Source organism: Pristis pectinata, chromosome 43 (assembly GCF_009764475.1).
Source record: "Pristis pectinata isolate sPriPec2 chromosome 43, sPriPec2.1.pri, whole genome shotgun sequence".
Lineage (NCBI taxonomy): Eukaryota > Metazoa > Chordata > Chondrichthyes > Rhinopristiformes > Pristidae > Pristis > Pristis pectinata.
In genome coordinates this window covers 3,259,944-3,282,882 of record NC_067446.1, presented here as the reverse complement: position 1 = coordinate 3,282,882, position 22,939 = coordinate 3,259,944, and the positions used below count along the sequence as shown (strand labels likewise).

At 60.3% G+C, this 22,939-nt stretch overlaps 1 protein-coding gene across 1 annotated transcript; it reads right to left on the bottom strand.

The window, feature by feature from the left end:
* Window positions 1-794: 794 nt before the first annotated feature.
* On the bottom strand, window positions 795-21,347 carry gnl3l (guanine nucleotide binding protein-like 3 (nucleolar)-like). Its single transcript, XM_052009079.1, has 15 exons — window positions 21,319-21,347; window positions 21,151-21,200; window positions 17,515-17,613; window positions 15,139-15,255; window positions 13,482-13,565; window positions 12,770-12,905; window positions 12,165-12,268; window positions 8,554-8,698; window positions 6,537-6,624; window positions 5,619-5,796; window positions 3,930-4,072; window positions 2,704-2,840; window positions 2,418-2,563; window positions 1,272-1,455; window positions 795-1,041 (listed from the first exon to the last, which is right to left on the bottom strand). The coding sequence occupies exons 1-15, from the start codon at window positions 21,329-21,331 to the stop codon at window positions 977-979; spliced, it is 1,689 nt and encodes a 562-aa protein (XP_051865039.1). The 5' UTR covers window positions 21,332-21,347; the 3' UTR covers window positions 795-976.
* Window positions 21,348-22,939: the final 1,592 nt, after the last annotated feature.

The window sequence follows — 22,939 nt, the reverse complement described above, 5'->3', positions numbered from 1 at the left end:
ACTTTGAAACGCTTTGCCTCTCGCTCGTCCCACAGGCCTCCAAGTACAACCTGCGGAAGAGGACGTCTTCGGGCAGGGGGCCGGAACTGCTCAGGTGATGCCGGGGGGCCTGCCGGGAGACCGCCCCACCTGCCTGGCGCGAGGTGTCGGTAGCGGCCTCCCCGTCTCCCCCTCCCCGCTGCTGCTCGCGCCCCGCCACTGCTGTGCAGTCGACCCCCACCCCCAGGAGGGGATCTCCGGCCGGATTCCTCTCGCTGGGCACAAGGTCTTTGGTTCTGGAAGTGGTGCCTCGACCGGGGGGGGGGGGGGGGGGGAGCATCTCCCCTCTTCTCCCTCCTCATTTCCCTCTTTTCCCCCCTCCTACCTCGTCTCTCTCCCCCACCGTTGGGTCACTGACGCTGGGGACAGACACCGTTGCTTAACGCAAAAGGCCACTTCTACTCCAGCAGTCGAGATGCTTCTCAGGAATTTGTCTTTTAAGCCTCTTTTAATAAAATGTTATTTTTTTAAATCAATGAAGCTGCTCGGTGAGTCTTGATCAGGAGCTTTCTTGCTGGAGGTTCACCCTCGCCCCGGCCCTGCCATTTTGTGAGGCCGCTGTTTTAGTTCCGCGGGGGTGGGGAAGAGTGATCACATCGCGGTAGAGCCCTGCACAAAGATTTGAGGGCAGAGTCGCTGCCTCCTGGCTCGATCCCAACCTCCGCCGCTGTGTATGTGTGTGTGGGGCGGGGGGGTGGGTGGATGGTGAGAGACCCTCCCAGGCCCAGAGTGAGGGCAGAACTGACAGCTGGATGTGCGTGTCACACAATTCACATTTTATTGTAGGTCCCCCCGCCACTTCGTGCCCCCCGTCGAAGCAATTCCGATGGGGGGGGGGGGGGGCTCAGTTCTCGCACCCCAGCCTCTCTCTCGGCCTGATTGTGCGGGTGGGCCCTGGTGGAAGGAGGGGTGGTGGCGAGGACCCTGGGGGCCGCCCTCAGTCCCCCAGGGAGAAGTCCATGGCGGTGGTGAGGGAGTCCGACAGCTTGGTGGCCAGTTTATCTGTGGGGAGAGGAAGGCCGTGGGTGTCATTGGCGAGAGCTCTCCCCACACCAGCCCCCCCACCCCCCCACCGTCTGTGGGATCTTGCTGGGCATGGGCCGGCCATGAGGCAAGGGGAAGGCACCACAGAAAGGCCAGCCCTCCCTCAGGCAAGATGCGCAGCATGATCCAACAGTTTTTCCCTGCCCTCCTCCTCCCCCTCCCCTCCTCCTCCCCCACCCGAGACCCACCTGCACGTTTCTGTAACCTCCGCCGCCTCCTGCTGGCCGCCCTGAGCGCCTGCCCCTGCCACAGGGGGTCCGCGTCCCGGACCGAGCCCAGGTCCCATTGCCCCGGCCCCCTCCCTGGTGCCGTCTCCGTCTCTGGGGCCGACTTGTTCTTCCTGCCCTCCAGCAGCACCGTCATCGCCCCCACCTGCAGGGGGAGAGGGAGACCCGGACACCTTTACCCACAAGCCAGCCCATCCGGCCCCTCTCCCTCCACCATACCCTGCCCGCTCCCAGCGGTCGGGCAGCGTCTGTGGAGGGAGACCGTTTCGGGTCGAAGATTTCTTCATCAAACTGAGGGAAAGAAGTTTCTGAAAACAAAATGTAGTTTTAAGTTATCGGGGGGGTTTGGGGAAGGGATGGAGACGGGGAACGTTGCAAGGTGAACACTGCCTCGTTATTCCTCTTTTGTGCTATTTAATTGTTTTTACAACTTAGAGTAATTTTGTGTGTTTGTGCTGAACTACTGCAAGACAAAGTATAAGTCAAATAATAGATCTGAAAAGATTCTTTGAAAAAATGCAGCTTTAGTTATCCAGGAGTCGGGAACGGGATGGCTAGGAGATGGGCAGATTGCACTAGGGTGAGGTCAGGATTGTCAAGGGGACGTTACGCCCCTCTTTGCCTATCTGAAAGGGGCTTGGCTGCACTTCAGCCCCACGCTGCTGATCTACGGTCACCTGGGGGGGGGGGGGGGTGGGTCACTCGGGGAACGTCCTGGGGGGTCTTCTCCTGGGCCTGGCCAAGCCGGGCGGTCCGCCTGCCTGCCCCGTCTTCCAGGCTCACGGCCAGCGCCCGGGTGTCCTCTGAGAGGGAGCGCGTGGCCTCCGCCGGCAACCCGGTTGAGTTCCGCGCTCGGTGGGCCCCTCGGGATCGCGTGGCGTGGACGGTGGGAATGTGATTGTCTGAAGTGTTGCCGGGTGCGTTTAGCGGGTGTTAGTTAGCGTTATTGCTGTAGTTTGCATAGCTGTTCTTCTGCCTTCTGTGTAAGTTGTAGTAGTTTGACACTGGGTGTCCTTTTGTTGTGCTTTTAGCAAATAAACATGTGTATTATATATTTAAAAGAAAAGGGACAAGTTGCCCAGACGAGTGGGCTAATGGGGGCAGTACCTGGGACTCGGATCCACCGGCGGGGGCCTTCTCCTGACCTGCCCCGTCCTCCGCCATCTCAGTGTCCGGGGGCGACGGACTAGCGGCGTGCGTCAGACCAGCCAGCTCCATGCAGATCCCGTCCTCTTCCGTGGGAGACTCCATCTCTGCCGTCGACGGAAGAACGCTCCGGGTTATTGCCGCCCAGCTTCGGAGGGGGATGGGTGGGGAGGGGCAGGGTGGGAGATGGGAGGGGAGGGGAAGGAGATCCGAAGGGGGGGCGGGAGGGAGACCGGGGCTGACTCACCACTCAGTGCCTCCAGGTTTCCCTTCTCCAGCTCCTCGATGTCAAAGGCTTTGCCCAGCTCGCTGACGATCTCCGCGCTGATGTGCGTGGGGAGGGTGTGCGTCTCGGGAGGGTGGGTGAAGTAGCGAATCTTGCCGCTGTGGGGGGGGGGGGGGAGGGAAGGGGGGGTTGGGTTTAAGAGCAAGGACTTGGCCCCCTTCAGAATCACACCCTGCCACACCAGACCACCCAACGGTTTACCCGTCTCTGATACAACACAGTGCTCCCTCCTCGCTGCCCCTCCCGCAGGGTCCGTCCCCCTCTCTCCCTCGGCCGTTCCAGTGCCCGTCTGCATGCTTCTTCAATACTGTGGGAGTCTCTGCCTCCACCACCCCCTCAGGCAGTGCGTTCCAGATTCCCACCTGCACCCCCCCCCCCCCCCCCCCCCCCCCCCCCCCCCCCCCCCCCCCCCCCCCCCCCGGGGGAGAAAGATCCCCCCGACACCCCTCACCCTAAACCCACGCCCTTAAGTTTAGACACCTCCGCCACGGGGAAAGGTTTCCCCCTCCCCACCCGATCTCTGCCCCCTCACCATTTTGTACACCTCTGTCAGGTCCCCCCCTCAGCCTCCTCCGCCCCAGGGAGAACAGCCCCAGCCTCTCCGCTCTCTCCCGGTAACCGGAACGCCCCATCCCGGGCACCGTCCTGGGGGATCTCCTCTGCACCCTCTCCAGTGCGCTCCCCTCCTGCCTATAGTGTGGTGACCAGAACTGGACACAGTTCTCCAGCTGTGGTCTGACCAATGGTTCATAAAGTTGGACCAGAACCTCCCTGCTCTTATATTCTGTGTCCCGGCTGATGAAGGCAAGTGTCCCGTACGCCTTCTCACCACCTTATCCACCTGTGCTGCCTCCTTCAGGGATCCTTGGACTTGTACACCGAGGTCCCTCTGTCCCTCAACACTCCCCACCACTCACAGTCTGTGTACCACCTTTCCTCGTCGTACCTCACACTTATCCGGATTAAACGCCCTCTGCCCACCTTCCCCCACAGATCGGTATTGCCCTGCACCCTACAACCACCCTGCCCTCTTGCCCCCTTCGCTGCCAACCCTCGCGCTGCACCACACCCGCACGCCCGTCATCGCCAACGCGGGTGCGGGACGTCCCACTCGGGGAGGCGGCAGCGGTCCCGGTCGGGGGAGGGAACCCAGGGGTTGTTCGGCCGCGAGGGGAGGGGTGCAGTACCTGGTCCAGTCGGAGAGCACGGTCCTCGCCGCCTTCTCGTGATCCGGCACGGCGCCCTTCTTCAGCTTGCCGAGACGGCGCGCCAGCAGCGCCAGGAACTCCCGGGCGTCTCGGAACTCGCCGACCCCGTAGTGCTGTCTGACCTGGGGGGGTGGGGTGGGGGGGGGGGCGGGCAGGAGGGGCAGTGAGAGATCAGAACCCTCCCCCGATTCCAGGAGAGTGGGGGAATGGGAGATACCGGCATTCCGTGGGACGGCAATTCGAACGCGCAGGAAGCCGCAGAGGGCGGTGGGACTCAGCCCCAATACATCAGGGGCACATCCCTCCCCACCGTCGGGGGTCTCTACAGGAGACGCTGCCTCAAGAAGGCAACGTCCGTCGTCAAAGATCCCCCCACCATCCGGGCCGCGCCGTCTGCTCGCAGCTCCTGTCCCCACACCACCAGGTTCAGGAACAGCGACTTCCCTTCAACCACTCGGTCCTTGAACCGACCGGCGCACCCCTGACCCCACCTCAGCAACGGGACACAGTACGGACCACCTCCTGCACCGCCGTGGACCTGTCTCTGTTTCTGCCCCTGATCTTCTTCTCGCACTGTCTTTGTTCCGCGCTCTGGTACAACTTGGACGGCGAACGTGCGCCGCTTTGCGTTGGGGGGAGATCGGCGGTGGGGAGGGCCAGCAGCTTTAAACTCCCGGGCGTTAACATCTCCGAACCAGGCCCTTCGGCCCAACTGGTCCATGTTGACCAAGGTGCCCCATCCAAGCTAGTCCCATATCCCTCTAAACCTTTCCTATCCACAGACCTGCTGTCGCTGTATAAAGCTCTGGTATTGGTACACACCTTATACGATGAGATGGACTCTGACCTCACGATCTACCTTGTTGTGACCTTGCACCTTATTGCACTGCACTTTCTCTGTAGCTGTGACACTTTACTCTGTACTGTTATTGTTTTTACCTGTACTACATCAATGCACTCTGTACTAATGCAATGTAACTGCACTGTGTAATGAATTGACCTGTACGATCGGTTTGCAAGACAAGTTTTTCACTGGACCTCGGTACAAGTGACAATAATAAACCAACACCAATAACGTACCTGCCTCACCCACTCCCTCTGGCAGCTCGTTCCACATACGAACCACCCTCTGGGTGAAAAAAGTTGCCCCTCAGGTCCCCTATTAAATCTCTTTCCCCCTCTCTCCTTAAAACCCACCCACCCCAGACACTCTCTTCTCCCATCGGGCAGAAGATACAAAAGCCTGAAAGCACGTCCCACCGGGCTCAAGGACGGCTTCTACACCGCTGTTATAAGACTGTCGAACGATAAGATGGACTCTTGACCTCACGATCTCCCTCGTCATGGCCCTTGCACCTTATTGTCTGCCTGCACTGCACTTTCTCTGTAACTATGACACTCTATACTGCTCTCTGTAACTGTGACACTCTATACTACACTCTGTTACTGCTTTTTGTACGACCTCAATGCACCGATGATTTGTCCGGACAGCGCGCAGAAGAAGAAGAGCTCCTCACTGTGTCCCCGGTACACAGGACGTGACCCCCTCTTCCCCCTCCGGCCCATGGTTGATCAGGAGGGGATGGGTATAAGAGTCCAAACCCTCGAGGCACTGAGAGAACACGTCCCAAGTGGGGAAGACCACGACGGAAAACGGAGCGCTCTCACCTGCTGCTTGTCACACCGCCGCAAGATGGCGGCCACGGGCCCCACGGGATCGGTCAGCTGCTCGACCTTCACGCAGTTGCGCAGGACAACGTCCGCGTCCGAGGAGGGCGTCGCCATAACGATTCCCGGGCAGTCCAGCAGCTTGACGTGTTTGTCCAGGTGGACCTCCTGCAGGCACCTGCGGGGAGGGAGATGGTCCCGTCACACCCTCCCGGGGTCAGACACAGGGTGAAGCTCCCTCCGCACCGTCCCGTCACACACTCCCGGGGTCAGACACAGGGTGAAGCTCCCTCCGCACCGTCCCGTCACACACTCCCGGGGTCAGACACAGGGTGAGGCTCCCTCCGCACCGTCCCGTCACACACTCCCGGGGTCAGACACAGGGTGAAGCTCCCTCCGCACCGTCCCATCACACACTCCCGGGGTCAGACACAGGGTGAGGCTCCCTCAACACCATCCCATCACACACTCCCGGGGTCAGACACAGGGTGAAGCTCCCTCCGCACTGTCCCGTCACACACTCCTGGGGCAGGACAACACAGTTTAGACACTGCGCCTGTGACGTACTGTTTAAGAATGCTACTGGCAAGCAGGCTTCTCTCCCCTCAGATGCTGGGAGACGGGAGATGTTTTGTCACCCCCTCCCTCCCCTACACCCCTTCCCGTCTCTAACCCCCTCCGGCCTCTACACCCCTGCTGTCTCTGTGACCCCCTCCCTCCCTCCCCTACACCCCTCCCCGTCTCTGACCCCCTCCGGCCTCTACACCCCTCCCTGTCTCTGTGACGTCCTCCCTCCCCTACACCCCTCCCCGTCTCTGTGACCCCCTCCCTCCCCTACACCCCTGCTGTCTCTGTGACCTCTCCCTCCCCCACACCCCTCCCCACAGGACAGCCCGGCAGGGCAGGGGCTTCACTTACTTGGTGACTCCAGGGGTGGCGCCAACGTTGCAGGCACGGGCTCGCTTCAGGCTGTTGATCAAGCTGCTCTTCCCGACATTCGGAAATCCTGGGGGGAGGCGCGAGTGAGGGGTGGGTGTTGGCATTGGGGGGGAGAGAGGGAGGGGGGAAAAAGAGCGTGTGATAGTGAGAGAGTTCAGAGAGGGGGGAGAGGGCAGCAGGGAGAGCGTGCGGGAGGGAGGGTGGGGATAGTGGGGGGGAGGGGAACGGGGAAGGAGAGGAGGAGAGGGAGCATGGGGAGGGGGAAGAGAGGAGCCAGAAGGGATACCAGGAGGGGGAGAGGGGGGGGAGGGAGTGAGGGAAGGGGAGGGAAGGGAGGAGGGGGAGAGGGGGAGGGAGGGGGAGGAGGGGGAGAGGAAGAGGGTAAGGGGAGGGAGGGGGAGGGAGGGGGAGGGTAAGGGGAGGGGGGAGGGGGAAGAGAGGAGCCAGAAGGGATAGCAGGAGGGGGAGGGGGGGGGGAGGGAGTGAGGGAGGGGGAGGGGGGAGGGGGAGAAGGGGGGGAGGGGAGGAGGGTAAGGGGAGGGGGAGAGGAGGAGGGGGGAGGGGGAGGGAGGAGGGGAGAGGAGGGGGGAGAGGAGGAGGGTAAGGGGAGGGGGGAGGAGGGGGAGAGGAGGAGGGTAAGGGGAGGGGGGAGGAGGGGGAGAGGAGGAGGGTAAGGGGAGGGAGGGGGAGGAGGGGGGGAGGAGGGGGAGAGGAGGAGGGGGAGAGGAGGAGGGTAAGGGGAGGGAGGGGGGGAGGGGGAGGGGGAGGGAGGAGGGGGAGAGGGGGAGGGAGGAGGGGGGGAGGGGGGAGGGAGGGGGGAGAGGATGGGGAGAGGAGGAGGGTAAGGGGAGGGGGGAGAGGAGGAGGGTAAGGGGAGGGGGGAGGGGAGAGGAGGAGGGTAAGGGGAGGGAGGGGGGGAGGGGGAGGGGGAGGGAGGAGGGGGAGAGGGGGAGGGAGGAGGGGAGGAGGGGGGAGGGAGGGGGGAGAGGATGGGGAGAGGAGGAGGGTAAGGGGAGGGGGGAGAGGAGGAGGGTAAGGGGAGGGAGGAGGGGGAGAGGAGGAGGGTAAGGGGAGGGAGGGAGAGGAGGAGGAGGGAGGAGGGGGAGAGGAGGAGGGTAAGGGGAGGGAGGGGGGAGTGAGGGGGAGGGGGAGGAGGGGGGAGGGAGAGGGGGAGAGGAGGGGGCAGGGGGAGAGAGGGAGGGTCCGACAAACCGGACACAAAGGGAACAGGCCTGGAACCCCAGCCCTGACCCACAATGGCCACCGCAAGCAACACCTGAAGCCGGAGACCGCCGACCCCTCCCTCTCCTTGGGCAATAACTTGTGCCGAGAGAAGGGGGCGACGGTTGAGAATACCTCGCTGTCTCGTCGTCCGCCAACGGTGGGCCGCTCGCACGGTCGGCGCCGGCCCCTCCTGGTGAAAGCCGCCCCTCCCGCCATTTTATTTCACCCTCATTTTGAAGGGTGGGGGTAACGAGGGGCGTTGGGACGGAGGGGAGGGACGGGCAGCAAGGGGTGAGCTCCGTGAGCGGGGATAAGGTCAACCAGGAGCGTTGGATCGGCCGTGTCTCTTGGTTACGAGCTAGGAATGGCTCCAACTGTCTGCCATCTTGGTGAGGTCAACAGGGAAGAATTGCAGTGATGAGGGGCGGGGTGGGGGGGGGCGTCAAGATGGTGCAAAAGCATGGAAGGAGTCGGGCTTGGATGTTGTAGGTCACCCGGAAGCGGGAGTGCAGCCAGGGAAAAACCCCTCCCTCCTCAGGGAGCCTCCCAAGCCCTCCCCAACCCCTCGGCCATTTTGGTTGCCGGCCATCGAGGATTGGGGAATTGGATCGGGGGGGAGGAGGTGCTTGGGGGCGATGGGGTGTGGGGGGGGGGGAGGGGGTAGGAATCCCTGGGGCTGTGGTCTCCCCTCACTTCCTTCCTCCCACCACCCTCCCCCGACAACCCCCCTATAACCTTTGACCCGGCAGCCATCTTCACGGCCAACGCTCACCGACCACTCCCACGGTGATGGCGGTCTTGAGGCCCTGGTTGCGGCAGTAGTTGCCCAGGAGACGCATCAGGTTGTCCGCCCCCACGCACGCGCTGCTCTGCAGGAGGTCAGACCCCGCCCGCTCCACGGGAACCTTGCTCCGGTGCTGAGTGGGCAGGAAAGGGGAGCGGTCAGACGAGCCGGTCGAGGAAAATCCAAATCCAAACGGGCTCCCTCCCTGCCGCCCCTCCCACAGTGTGTCCCAGATTCCAACCCCCTCTGGCAGGGGGGGGATGTCTCCCCCAGACTCCGTCCAAACCCCGCACCTTAAACCTAACCCTCTGAACCTACCGTACAGGACCTTACCAAAATCCATGTAGATAACATCTACCACCCCGCCCTATCGATCCTCTCCAAAAAAAAACTCAATCACATCGGTGAGACACGATCTCCCACTCACAAAGCCAAGCTGACTGTCCCCTAATCAGTCTTTGCCTTTCCAAATGCAGGTAGATCCTGCCTCTCAGAATCCTCTCCAGTAGCCTTCCCAGCACGGATATTAGGCTCACGGGCTTGGGAAAGGAATTTATGAAGCAACCTTCCCTCCCTCACTCAGGCAGACAGTGTGGTGGCTTCCAGAGAGGGGCAGACTTTCCGCAGGCTTTGTGTAAGGGGGGGCTTCTCCATGGCCAGGATCTCCTTCCAACACTTGCCTGCTGATGCTGTGTCCTATTAGTACAGGCAAGGGCTGTGTTCGATAGGAGAGAGCTCGGGCTACCGAGGCAGAGATTTGGAACCGTGCGGAGTCGGGGGAGGATATTATCGACAGGTGTTCAGACCACAGGTGTGGGGTCTGTTGCGGCAATTCGAACGTGCAGGAAGCCACGGAGAGCGGTGGGACTCGGCCCCAATACATCACGGGCACATCCCTCCCCACCATCAGGGGTATCTACAGGAGGCGCTGCCTCGAGAAGGCAACGTCCGTCATCAAAGATTCCCCCCACCATCCGGGCCGTGCCGTCTTCTTGCAGCTCCCGTCGGGCAGGAGGTACAGAAGCCTGAAGTCCCCACACCACCGGGTTCAGGAACAGCGACTTCCCTTCAACCAGTCGGTTCTTGACCCGACCGGCACAACCCTAATCACTGCCTCAGTACAGCAACACTGGGACCGCTCTGCACTGCAATGGACCATTTTTTTAACACTCAATTGTGTTCTTTCTTGTATAATTCCTAATGGGCTCACACATTTATTTTATTCTCAAACTCCTCACTGCAAAGAAGCAGGCCATTCTACCCATCAATGCCGGCTCTCAGGGGCAGGCTCACTGACTCAGATGACATGAAATGCGTTGTCTTGGGGCAGCAGTAGAATCCATAAATTACAAAAATCAATAGTGCAAGAAAGGAATAACGAGGTGGTGTTCATGGGTTCAGGAATCTGAAGGCGGAGGGGAAGAAGCTGTTCCTGAATCGTTGAGTGTGGGTCTTTAGGCTCCTTTACCCCCTCCCCGATGGTAGTAACGAGAAGAGGGCATGTCCCGGGTGGTGAGGGTCCTCAGCGAAGGATGCCGCCTTCTTGAGGCACCGTCTCTTGAAGATGTCCTTGATGGTGGGGAGGGTGGTGCCCGTGATGGAGCTGGCTGAGTCTACGACCCTCTGCAGCCTCCTGCGAGTTGGAGCCTCCGTACCAGGCGGTGATGCAACCGGTCAGAACGCCCACCGCCGTCCATCTGTAGGCACTTGCAAGAGTTTTTGGTGACGTCCCGAATCTCCTCAAATTCCTGACGAAGTCGAGCCGCTGGCGTGCCTTCTTCGTGATTGCATCGATGCGTTGGACCCAGGATAGATCCTCTGAGATGTCGATGCCCAGGAACTTGAAGCTGCTCATCCTTTCCAGCACTGACCCCACCAGCAAGGACTGGTGTGTGTTCTCCCGACTTCCCCTTCCTGGTCCACAGTCAATTCCTTGATCCCACAGGAGAAGCGTGCTGCTGCCTTAAATGCCACCCCAGCTACTCCAATGCAATTGCTCTCCCAATTCTCAGAAAGACCTTACCCGCACTGCTCTGCTCAGCCTCCTCTCACCGAAGCCCCCTGAACCAAAGCCTGCACACTTCTACCCTACCGTGACAGTTGCAGCTCAAACAGGGCCACTCCACTAGAGCCTGCTTCTCTTTTATACCTGTAAAACAATTTTTAAAATGCTGCTGGCTCCTCAAGTGCTTTGAGAGGCTGGTCATGGCACGCATCAACTCCAGCCTCCCAGACAACCTGGACCCATTGCAATTCGCCTATCGGTGAAACAGGTCTACAGCGGATGCCATCTCCCTGGCCCTACACTCAGCTCTGGAGCATCTGGACAGTAAAGACACAAACATTAGACTATTGTTTATTGACTACAGCTCTGCCTTCAATACAATAATTCCGAGCAAGCTTGTCACCAAACTCCAAGACCTAGAACTCAACACCTCCCTCTGTAACTGGATCCTTGACTTTCTAACCAACAGACCACAATCAGTGAGGATAGGCAGCAATACCTCCGGCACCATTATTCTCAACACTGGTGCCCCACAAGGCTGCGTCCTCAGCCCTCTGCTCTACTCCCTGTACAGTCACGACTGTGTGGCCAGATTCTGCTCTGACTCCATCTACAAGTTTGCAGATGATCCCACCGTTGTAGGCCGTATCTCAGACAGCGGTGAGTCAGAGTACAGGAAGGAGATAGAGAGCCGAGTGACATGGTGTCATGACAACAACCTTTCCCTCAATGTCAGCAAAACAAAAGAGCTGGTCATTGACTTCAGGAAAGGGGGGCGGTGTACATGCACCTGTCTACATCAATGGTGCTGAGGTCGAGAGGGTTGAGAGCTTCAAGTTCCTGGGAGTGAACATCACCAACAGCCTGTCCTGGTCCAACCACATAGACGCCACGGCCAAGAAAGCTCACCAGCGCCTCTACTTCCTCGGGAGGCTAAAGAGATTTGGTTTGTCCCCTTTGACACTCACCAACTTTTATCAATGCACCACAGAAAGCATTCTATCTGGATGTATCACGGCTTGGTACAGCAACTGCTCTGCCTGGGACTGCAAGAAACTGTGGACCCAGCCCAGCGCGTCACGGACACCAGCCTCCCCTCCTTGGACTCTTTACCTCTCACTGCCTTGGCGAAGCAGCCGGCATAATCAAAGACCCCCACCGACCCGGGTCATTCTCTCGTCTCCCCTCTCCCATCGGGCAGAAGATACAGGAGCCTGAGGGCACGTACCACCAGGCTCAAGGACAGCTTCTACCCCACTGTGATAAGACTATTGAACGCTTCCCTTATACAATGAGATGGACTCTGACCTCACGATCTACCTTGTTGTGACCTTGCACCTTATTGCACTGCACTTTCTCTGTAGCTGTGACACTTTACTCTGTACTGTTATTGTTTTTACCTGTACTACATCAATGCACTCTGTACTGACCCAATGTAACTGCACTGTGTAATGAATTGACCTGTACCATCGGTTTGCAAGACAAGTTTTTCACCAGACCTTGGTACAAGTGACAATAATAAACCAATACCAACACCAACGCTTGCTTTCCTCTGTGAGGTGTGTCTGACCAGCAGAGGGCACAAGGAACTCACCAGGTTTTTGTTCTGGAGCTGCGTGGAAGCCTTAAAGGCAATGGTGGGCAGCTCGTTCCTCAGATACCTCAGCCACTTCTGCACCACGTCCTTTGCCACAAGGTCTGGGGAAGCAGAAAACGCACTCAGGGCAGCTGCATAAATCGCCCAGGCGTACGGCAAAACGCAGGCAGCGGGAGGTGGTTATCAGGATCGCGATCAGCTGCGGAGGACTGGGATTATGGGAGAGGGTTGGGGGGAGGAGGTCGGGGGGGGAGGAGGAGGAGGGGAATGCGGGAGGGGAGAGGGTGGGGGGGGGTCGGGAGAGTGAGAGGGTCAGGAGGGGTGGGGGGCAGAGGGAGGGGGGAAGGGGGAAGGGGGGAGGATCGGAAGGGGGAGAGGGAGGTGGGGTCAGGAGGGTCAGGAGAAGAGGTGGAGGGGCAGAAGTGAAAAGGTACAGGACAGGGAGTACGAGGGCTAGAACAGCCGCTGTCTGAGGCAGCTCTGGGGCTGGGCCACTGGGGACAGCAGTGGGAGGGGACGCAGGACGGGGAAGGGGCACGGGGGACGGGGGACGGGGGTTGGGGATTGGGTAGGGTGGGCTGGGGGGAAGGTCCTGCTCTCACCGATCTTGTTCAGCACCAGGACGATCCTCTTGCGGGTGCCGGACTGCAGCACAGCCTGCTCCACCTGGGGACACCGGCAGCCCATCGGGTCCCGACAGTCCAACACCTCCAGCACTACGTCCGAGGCCTCCACCACCTGGGGCAGGGGGCAGAGAGGGGGGGTGGGGGGTGAGACCTAACCCGCCCCTCCCGCAGCGCGGCGCTCCCTCCTCACCGCCCCTCCCACAGCGCAGGCTCCCTCCTCACCGCCCCTCCCACCGCGCAGTGCTCCCACCTCACTGCAAACCCCTGCCCAACAGCGTGGCGCTCCCACCTCACAGCCCGGCGCTCCCTCCTCACCGCCCCTCCCGCAGCGCAGGCTCCCTCCTCACCGCCCCTCCCACCGCGCAGTGCTCCCACCTCACTGCAAACCCCTGCCCAACAGCGTGGCGCTCCCTCCTCACAGCCCGGCACTCCCTCCTCACAGCCCCTCCCTGCTCGCCACCCCTCCCACAGCGCAGCCCTCCCTCCTCACCGCCCCTCCCTCCACACTGAGTCTCTCTCCTCACTGCCTTTCCAACCTCACCGCCTCTCCCTCGGGTCAATCAGAGATCAGTGTCAACGGACAAACGGTGAGAGGCCGAGGCCTGAACTGGGTGGATAGGCGTCTCGTGCCCCTCCGTCCCTGACACGAGGCGGAAGGGGGTGGGGTGGGGGGGGGGGCGCCACCCACCTTCCGAAACTCCCTGTAGTACGCCTTCCGTGACGTCTCGCTCTCCAGGTTCAGGCGGCTCCGGATGTCCTCCAGCTCGCTCTCCTGGGGAAAGGAGGTGACGGGTTGCTCATTGGCCCCGTGGCTTCTGCAGATTGCCCATCCCCAACCGCCCCTCCCCCCCCCCCTCGGGATTCATGGAGTTATACAGCACGGAAACAGGCCCTTCGGTCCAACGGCCAAGCCTATCCCATTTGCCCGCGTGTGGCCCACATCCCTCCAAACCTTTCCCATCCGCGGACCTGTTCCAGTGTTGTAACTGTTCCCTCCTCTCCCACTCCCTCTGGCAGCTCGTCCCGCACACCCACCCCCCTCTGGGTGAAAAACTTGCCCCTTTAAATCTTTCCCCTTACCTTAAACCTGTGCCCTCTAGTTTTAGACTCCCTGTTTTAGACTCCCTGACCTTGGGTGGGGGGGGGAGACGGTGACCGCCCACCTTATACACACCCCTCGTGATGTTATAAACCTCCATCAGGTCGCCCCTCAGCCTCCTCCACTCCAGGGAAAACAGTCCCAGCCTGTCCGGCCTCTCCTTATAACTCGAGCCCTCCGGTCCCGGGAACGTCCCGGTGAATCTTTCCCACAATCTCTTCAGCTTAACGACATAACCCACCAGCCTCTGAGTGAAAAACTTGCCCCTCACATCCCCTCTGCTGACCACTGACAAAGGAAGAATATGCAAACTTCACAGAGACAGTGACATGTTCCTCAGTACTCCCCACCGTTCACGGTGTGTGTCCTACCCTTGTACACCGAGGTCCCTCTGTCCCTCAACACTCCCCACCATTCACGGTGTGTGTCCTGCCCTTGTACACCGAGGTCCCTCTGTCCCTGAGAACACCAGACCCACACTGGCGGAGGACTCCACCCTTTCTGGGGACAGCTGGGGATGGGCAGTCAGCACTGGCCTGTCTGAGGAGGTCGGCACTCGGCATGGCACTGACTCAGATGATCTGCGAGCCGGACACTCCCAGGGAGCCGGCGGGACAAGTTGCCCGCCGTTCCGGCAGGGAGAGCCTGTCGGGAGAGCAGGGGAAGGAAGAAGGTGCGAAATAGAACAGTACAGCACAGGAAGAGGCCCTTCGGCCCACCGTGTCTCTGCTGAACACAAGGCCGAATTAAACTAAATCCCTTCTGCCTGCACACGGTCCATCTCCCTCCATTACCGGCACATCCCTGGGTCTGTCTACAAGCATCTTAAACCCCTCTATCGTATCTGCCTCCACCCCCACCCCTGTCAGCACATTCCAGACACCCACCGCTCTCTGTGTAAAAAAACTAGCCCCGCACATCTCCTTTGAACTTTCCCCCCCTCACCTTAAACGCACGTCCTCTGGTATTAGACATTTCTACACTGGGGAAAAGGTCTGTCTGTGCCTCTTGTAATCTTATAAATCCCTCAGTGTCCCACACTCAGGAGAAAACAACCCAAGTTTCTCTGACCTCTCCTTATAGCTCACGCTCTCTAATCCAGGCAGCGTCCTGGTGAACCTCTCCCGCACCCTCTCCAAAAAAGTTTTACTCAGCTCCAACGTGACTTCCTGACTCTTGTACTCGACGCCCCAACCGACAAAGGGAGGGTCCCGGAATCGACGGGAGGGAAGGGTCGCTGGCTCACCTTCTGCTCGAACTCTTGCTGCCTCCTCTGGGCGTCACGCTGCAGTCCCTCGAGGCTGCGGCGCTCGGCGACCCCTCGCTCGCGGGCTGCCTTCTGCCTCTCCAGCCGCTCCTCCATCTGAGGGTCGGGGGGAGAGTGGGTGAGGGGGGACAGTGGGGGGAGGTGTAGATCAGGGGGAGGGTGAAGGAGGGAGAGGAGAGGACTGTCGGTGTACAGATCTCCCCCTGAGCGTGAGAGACTGAGAGAGACCGGTCAGTGTACAGATCTCCCCCTGAGAGGGACTGAGAGACACCGGTCAGTGTACAGATCTCACCCTGAGGGAGAGGGACTGAGGGACACCGGTCAGTGTACAGATCTCCTCCTGAGAGAGAGGGACTAAGGGACACCAGTCAGTGTACAGATATACCCCTGAGAGAGAGGGACTGAGAGACACCGGTCAGTGTACAGATCTCCCCCTGAGAGACAGGGACTGAGGGACACCAGTCAGTGTACAGATCTCCTCCTGAGAGAGAGGGACTGAGACACACTGGTCTGTGTACAGATCTTCCCCTGAGAGAGAGGGACTGAGAGACACCGGTCAGTGTACAGATCTCCCCCTGAGAGAGAGGGACTGAGGGACACCGGTCAGTGTACAGATCTCCCCTGGAGAGAGAGAGACTGAGGGACACCGGTCAGTGTACAGATCTCCCCCGGAGAGAGAGAGACTGAGGGACACCGGTCAGTGTACAGATCTCACCCCAGGAGAGAGGGACTGAGGGACACCGGTCAGTGTACAGATCTCCCCCTGAGAGAGAGGGACTGAGACACCGGTCAGTGTACAGATCCCCCCCTGAGGGAGAGAGGGACTGAGGGACACCAGTCAGTGTACAGATCTCCCCCTGAGAGAGAGGGACTGAGGACACACTGGTCAGTGTACAGATCTCCCCCTGAGAGAGAGGGACTGAGAGACACCGGTCAGTGTACAGATCTCCCCCTGAGAGAGAGGGACTGAGGGACACCGGTCAGTGTACAGATCTCCCCGAGACAGAGAGACTGAGGGACACCGGTCAGTGTACAGATCTCCCCCTGAGAGAGAGGGACTGAGGGACACCGGTCAGTGTACAGATCTCCCCGAGAGAGAGAGACTGAGGGACACCGGTCAGTGTACAGATCTCCCCCTGAGAGAGAGGGACTGAGGGACACCGGTCAGTGTACAGATCTCGCCCCAGGAGAGAGGGACAGAGACACCGGTCAGTGTACAGATCCCCCCCTGAGGGAGAGGGACTGAGAGACACCAGTCTGTGTACAGATCTCCCCCTGAGAGAGAGGGACTGAGGGACACCGGTCAGTGTAGAGATCTCCCCCTGAGAGAGAGGGACTGAGAGACACCAGTCAGTGTACAGATCTTCCCCTGAGAGAGAGAGACTGAGGGACACCGGTCAGTGTACAGATCTCCCCCTGAGAGAGAGGGACTGAGGGACACCGGTCAGTGTACAGATCTCCCAAGACGGAGAGAGAAGTACCGAGGGACACCGGTCAGTGTACAGATCTCCCCCTCAGGGAGAGAGGGACTGAGGGACACCGGTCAGTGTACAGATCTCCCCCTGAGAGAGAGGGACTGAGGGACACCGGTCAGTGTACAGATCTCCCCCTGACCTAGACAGAAAGACTGAGGGACACCGGTCAGTGTACAGATCTCCCCCTGAGGGAGAGGGACTGAGAGACACCGGTCAGTGTACAGATCTCCCCCTGAGATAGAGGGACTGAGGGACACCGGTCAGTGTACAGATCTCCCCCTGAGGGAGAGAGGGACTGAGGGACACCGGTCAGTGTACAGATCTCCCCCTGAGGGAGAGAGGGACTGAGGGACACCGGTCAGTGTACAGATCTCCCCCTGAGGGAGAGAGGGACTGAGGGACACCGGTCAGTGTACAGATCTCCCCCTGAGAGAGAGGGACTGAGGGACACCGGTCAGTGTACAGATCTCCCCCTGAGGGAGAGGGACTGAGGGACACCGGTCAGTGTACAGATCTCCCCCTGAGGGAGAGGGACTGAGGGACACCGGTCAGTGTACAGATCTCCCCCTGAGAGAGAGGGACTGAGGGACACCGGTCAGTGTACAGATCTCCCCCTGAGGGAGAGGGACTGAGGGACACCGGTCAGTGTACAGATCTCCCCCTGAGAGAGAGGGACTGAGGGACACCGGTCAGTGTACAGATCTCCCCCTGAGGGAGAGGGACTGAGGGACACCGGTCAGTGTACAGATCTCCCCCTGAGAGAGAGGGACTGAGGGACACCGGTCAGTGTACAGGTGGAGGGACAGAGCAGCGAGTGGGATAAAGAACTATCACAGGGTGACATGAGCCAAACAGCCCCCTTTGTGGGTGGCACTCTCACCCTTTGCTTCCTCTTCTCGGCCTCTTGCTGTGCATGTGCTTTGAAAGGCCCCACATTGGGTACCCCGGGATCTTTCTTCAGTTGCTTCTGGCCCGGACCCTGGGGGGAGAGGGGGAAGGAGAAGAGGGGTTTAGAAGGGCAGTCCCATTCCAAGAACGGCGCAGGGAGACCGTCCCAACCAGTGCAAGATCTGAGGGTTGTGTTCAGCTCCCCAAATAGCATCATTGGTCTCGATCACATCCGTGGAGTCACAGGGTCACTCAGCACGGAAATAGGCCCTTCGGCCCACGTCCGTGCTAGCCATCCCCATGGATCTTCCATTAATTCCTTTTTCTTTTGATACTCCCGCCACATTCCATTCAGCTACCCCCTCAGCCACACACACTGGGGGCCGTTTAACCCACCGACCCCACACATTCGTCGGGACGTGGGAGGGAAATGGAGCGCCCGGCGGGCGGATACCCACGGGGTCACAGGGAGAGCGTGCAAACACCACACACACAGAGCAGCGGAGGTCGGGATTGAACCTTGAACCCTGAACCCTTACCAGTTGACTTTTGAGGTCGAAAGGACGTCACTAAACCAGAGAGGGTGCGGGAAGGACTCACCGGGACGTTCCCGGGACTGGAGGGCTCGAGTTATAAGGAGAGGCCGGACAGGCCGGGACTGTTTTCCCTGGAGCAGAGGAGGCTGAGGGGTGACCTGATGGAGGTTTATAACATCATGAGGGGTGTAAGTAAGGTGGGCGGTCACCGTCTATATCCCCCCAGGGTCGTGGAGTCTAAAACTAAAGGGCACAGGTTTAAGGTGAAAGATTTAAAGGGGACCTGAGGGGAAAGTTTTTCACCCAGAGGGGGGTGGGTGTGTGGAACGAGCTGCCAGAGTGGTAGAGGGGGGTAACGCCCAGCCGGGTCATTCGCTCTTCTCTCCTCTCCCATCAGGTAGAAGATACAGGAGCCTGAGGGCACGTACCACCAGGCTCAAGGACAGCTTCTACCCCACTGTGATAAGACTATTGAACGCTTCCCTTATACAATGAGATGGACTCTGACCTCACGATCTACCTTGTTGTGACCTTGCACCTTATTGCACTGCACTTTCTCTGTAGCTGTGACACTTTACTCTGCACTGTTATTGTTTTTACCTGTACTACATCAATGCACTCTGTACTAACCCAATGTAACTGCACTGTGTAATGAATTGACCTGTACGATCGGTATGCAAAACAAGTTTTTCACCAGTTCTGGTCGCCTCACTACAGGAAGGATGTGGAAGCCATAGAAAGGATGCAGTGGAGATTTACAAGGCTGCTGCCTGGATTGGGGAGCATGCCTTATGAAAGCAGGTTGAGGGAACTCGGCCTTTTCTCCTTGGAGGATGAGGGGGGACCTGATAGAGGTGTATAAGATGACGAGAGGCATTGATCGTGTGGATAGTCAGAGGCTTTTCCCCAGGGCTGAAATGGTGGCCACAAGAGGACACAGGTTTAAGGTGCTGGGGAGTAGGTACAGAGGAGATGTCAGGGGTAAGTTTTTTACTCAGAGAGCGGTGAGTGCGGGGAATGGGCTGCCGGCAACGGTGGTGGAGGCGGGTGCGATAGGGTCTTTTAAGAGACTGTTGTATCGGTACATGGAGCTGAGTAAAATAGAGGGCTGTGGGTAAGCCGAGTAATTTCTAACGTAGGGACATGTTTGGCACAGCTTTGTGGGCCGAAGGGCCTGAACGTGCTGTTGGTTTTCTGTTTCTGCGAAACCTGCGCGGCATCGGTAGCGCAGCGGTTAGCATAACGCTATTACAGCGCCAGCGATCGGGGTTCGATTCCCGCTGCTGTCTGGAAGGAGTTTGTACGTTCTCCCCGTGTCCGCGTGGGTTTCCTCCGGGTGCTCCGGTTTCCTCCCACGTTCCAAAGATGTACGGGTAGGTTAATTTGGGGTTTAATACGGGCGGTGCGGACTCGTTGGGCCGAAAGGGCCTGTTACCATGCTGTAAATAAAATTTAATTTAAAAATTTAGGTTTAATTTAATCTAATATGTCCTGAGAGCGAGACGTCCTCCAGGAGCCACTCATTCCCCGGGGCGGGGGGGGGGGGGGGAAGCAGCAAGGAGGGATCACCGCGGGAGGGGCTCCCTCATTCCCCAACTGAAATATTTCTAGGTTCGGGACATTATCCGTCTCAAGTTTTTGGGGTGTGGGGTGGGTGGGGGAGGGGTGTAGGGGGGGTGGGGGAGGGGTGTGGGGAAGGGGTGTAGGGTGGGTGGGGGTGGGGGAGGGGTGTGAGGGAGGTGTGGGGGAGGGTGTGGGGGAGGGGGAGGGTGTGGGTGTGGGGGAGGTGTGGGGGGTGGGAGTGTGTGGGGGTGGGGGAGGGGTGTGGGGGGGTGTGGGAGGGGGTGGGGGAGGGGTGTTGGGGGAGGGGTGTGGGAGGGGCAGGGGAGGTGTGGGGGGGTGGGAGTGTGTGGGGGTGGGGGAGGGGTGTGGGAGGAGTGGGGGAGTTGGGGTGGGGGAGGGGTGTGTGGGGTGTGTGTGGGGGGTGTGGGGGGAGTGAGGGGTGTGTGGGGTGGGAGGGGGGGGGTGGGTGGGAGGGGGGTGGGGGGTGTGTGGGGTGTGTGTGGGGGGTGTGGGGTGGGGGAGGGGGTGGGGGGGGTGTGGGGGGTGGGGGAGGGGTGTGTGTGGGGGTGTGGGAGGGGTGTGGGGGAGGAGTGTGGGGGAGGAGTGTGGGAGGGGTGTGGGGGGAGGGGAGTGTGGGGGAGGAGTGTGGGAGGGGTGTGGGGGGAGGGGAGTGTGTGGGAGGAGTGGGGGAGTTGGGGTGGGGGAGGGGTGTGTGGGGTGTGTGTGTGGGGGTGTGGGAGGGGTGTGGGGGAGGAGTGTGGGGGAGGAGTGTGGGAGGGGTGTGGGGGGAGGGGAGTGTGGGGGAGGAGTGTGGGAGGGGTGTGGGGGGAGGGGGGTGTGGGAGGGGTGTGGGGGAGGGGTGTGGGGGAGGGGGGTGTGGGAGGGGTGTGGGGGGGGTGTGGGAGGGGTGTGGGGGGAGGGAGTGTGTGGGAGGAGTGGGGGAGTTGGGGTGGGGGAGGGGTGTGTGGGGTGTGTGTGTGGGGGTGTGGGAGGGGTGTGGGGGAGGAGTGTGGGGAGGAGTGTGGGAGGGGTGTGGGGGGAGGGGAGTGTGGGGGAGGAGTGTGGGAGGGGTGTGGGGGGAGGGGGGTGTGGGAGGGTGTGGGGGAGGGGTGTGGGGGAGGGGGGTGGGGGAGGGGGGTGTGGGGAGGGGGTGTGGGGGGTGGGGTAGGGTGTGGGAAGGGAGTGTAGGGGGGGTGTGGGGGAGGAGTGTGGGAGGGGTGTGGGAGGGGTGTGGGGGGGGTGGGGGTGTGGGGGGGTGGGGGTGGGGGGGAGCGCAGGTTCCCCCCCCGGGCCGGGTCCCTTTAAGCGCAGTGCCTCCTGGGAGCTGTAGTCCGCAGGCCGGGCTGGCGGCCGCAGTGCGCGCCGGGAGTTGTAGTTCGCCGCCGGGCGGCAGCAACGGCGCGGGGCGCAGGCGCGAACTACAACTCCCAGCGGGCGCCGCGGCCACCCCCCCCCCCGCACCCCAGCCCGCCCGCCGCGCCTGCGCAGTGCGGAGGGCCGGCCATGCCGCCGCCGCCTCCTTCGCTCACCCGGCTCCGTCGCTGCGCCCGGGCGAGTCGCCGCAGCTTCTGCTTCTTCCCTGCGGGGGGGAGGGAGACAGAGAGTGAGGCGGGGGAGGGGGTGAGGAGGGGGGAGGGGGTGAGGAGGGGGGAGGGGGTGAGGAGGGGGGAGGAGCCGCGCCCGCCGCCCGCACTCACCGCCCCGCGCCATCTTGTGCTCGGCCCCTCCCCCCGCCCCGCCCCGCCCCGCCCCGCCCCGCTGCCGTAAGGCGGGGCGGACGGAGGCCGCCGGCTGCCCGCACTGTCGCGAACACGGCCCTGACTTTCCCAGGGCACCAATGCTCAATACAAGAGGACGTGGCTTTAAAGTAATGGGTGGGAAGTCCAAGGGAGATATCAGAGGAAGGTTTTTTACCCAGAGAGTGGTTGGGGCGTGGAATGCGCTGCCTGGGGCGGTGGTGGAGGCAGGTACATTGGTCAGATTCAAGAGATTACTAGATAAGCATATGGAGGGATTTAAAATAGGGGGATATGTGGGGGGAAGGGGTTAGATAGTCTTAGGCGAGGTTTAAAGGTCGGCACAACATTGTGGGCCGAAGGGCCTGTATTGTGCTGTACTGTTCTATGGTTCTATAATTTAAAAAAATATAGACAAAAAGATAAACAAGGCAAGACTTTTTACATTCGTGGTCAATACATTCAGTGGTGTTAACTAGAGCAGAGGCCACTTGTGTGCCCTCGAGGTGACGCACCCTATCGTTGTTCGAGGGGCTTCCCCACCTCAGTAGCCGGAGCCGCCTCGACTGAGGCCCTTCCCCACGGAGACTTTGCGTCGGCCGCACCGAGCTTCAGCGCGTCCCTCGGCACGGACTCCTGCAGCCTGGAACATGTCAGTCAGCGGCATTCCCTTACGGACGTCTCGCTGTGCCGGAAGTCCCAACAAGTTTCGGGAAGACCAAGGGGAGCCTCTCGCTGAGTTGACGGGGGCGTGCCGGACTCCATTGGCCTACTGAGGAAGGAGAGGCACTGGTGAGCTTTCTCGGCCGTGGCGTCTACGTGGTTGGACTAGGACAGGCAGTTGGTGATGTTCGCTCCCAGGAACTTGAAGCTCTCAACCCTCTCGACCTCAGCACCATTGATGTAGCTGTATCTCGTCTTCGTCTTTGGTACAGAGAATAAAACTGAGTACAGGAGGGAGATAGAGAGCTCAGTGACGTGGGGGTCATGACAACCTTTCCCTCAATGTCAGCAAAAGAGCTGGTCATTGACTTCAGGAAAGGGGGCGGTGCACACGCTCCTGTCTGTATCAATGGTGCTGAGGTCAAGAGGGTTGAGACCTTCAAGTTCCCAGGAGTGAACGTCACCAACAGCCTATCCTGGTCCAACCACGGCCAAGAAAGCTCACCGGCGCCTCTACTCCCTCAGGACGCTAAAGAAATTTGGCACGTCCCTCTCGCTTTGACCCTCACCAATTTTTATCGATGCCCCACAGAAAGCATCCTATCTGGATGCATCACGGCTTGGGACGGCAACTGCTTTGCCCGGGACCTTAGGGTTAGGGTTAGGTTAACCCTAACCGCAGAGAGTTGCGGACACAGCCCAGCGCATCACGGAAACCAGCCTCCCCTCTGCGGACTCTGTCGACACTTCCCGCTGCCTCGGGGAAGCAGCCGGCATAGTCAAAGACCCCACCCACCCCGGACATTCTCTCTCCTCCCCCCTCCCATCAGGCAGAAGATACAAAAGCCTGAAAGCACGTCCCACCGGGCTCAAGGACGGCTTCTACCCCGCTGTTATAAGACTGTCGAACGATAAGATG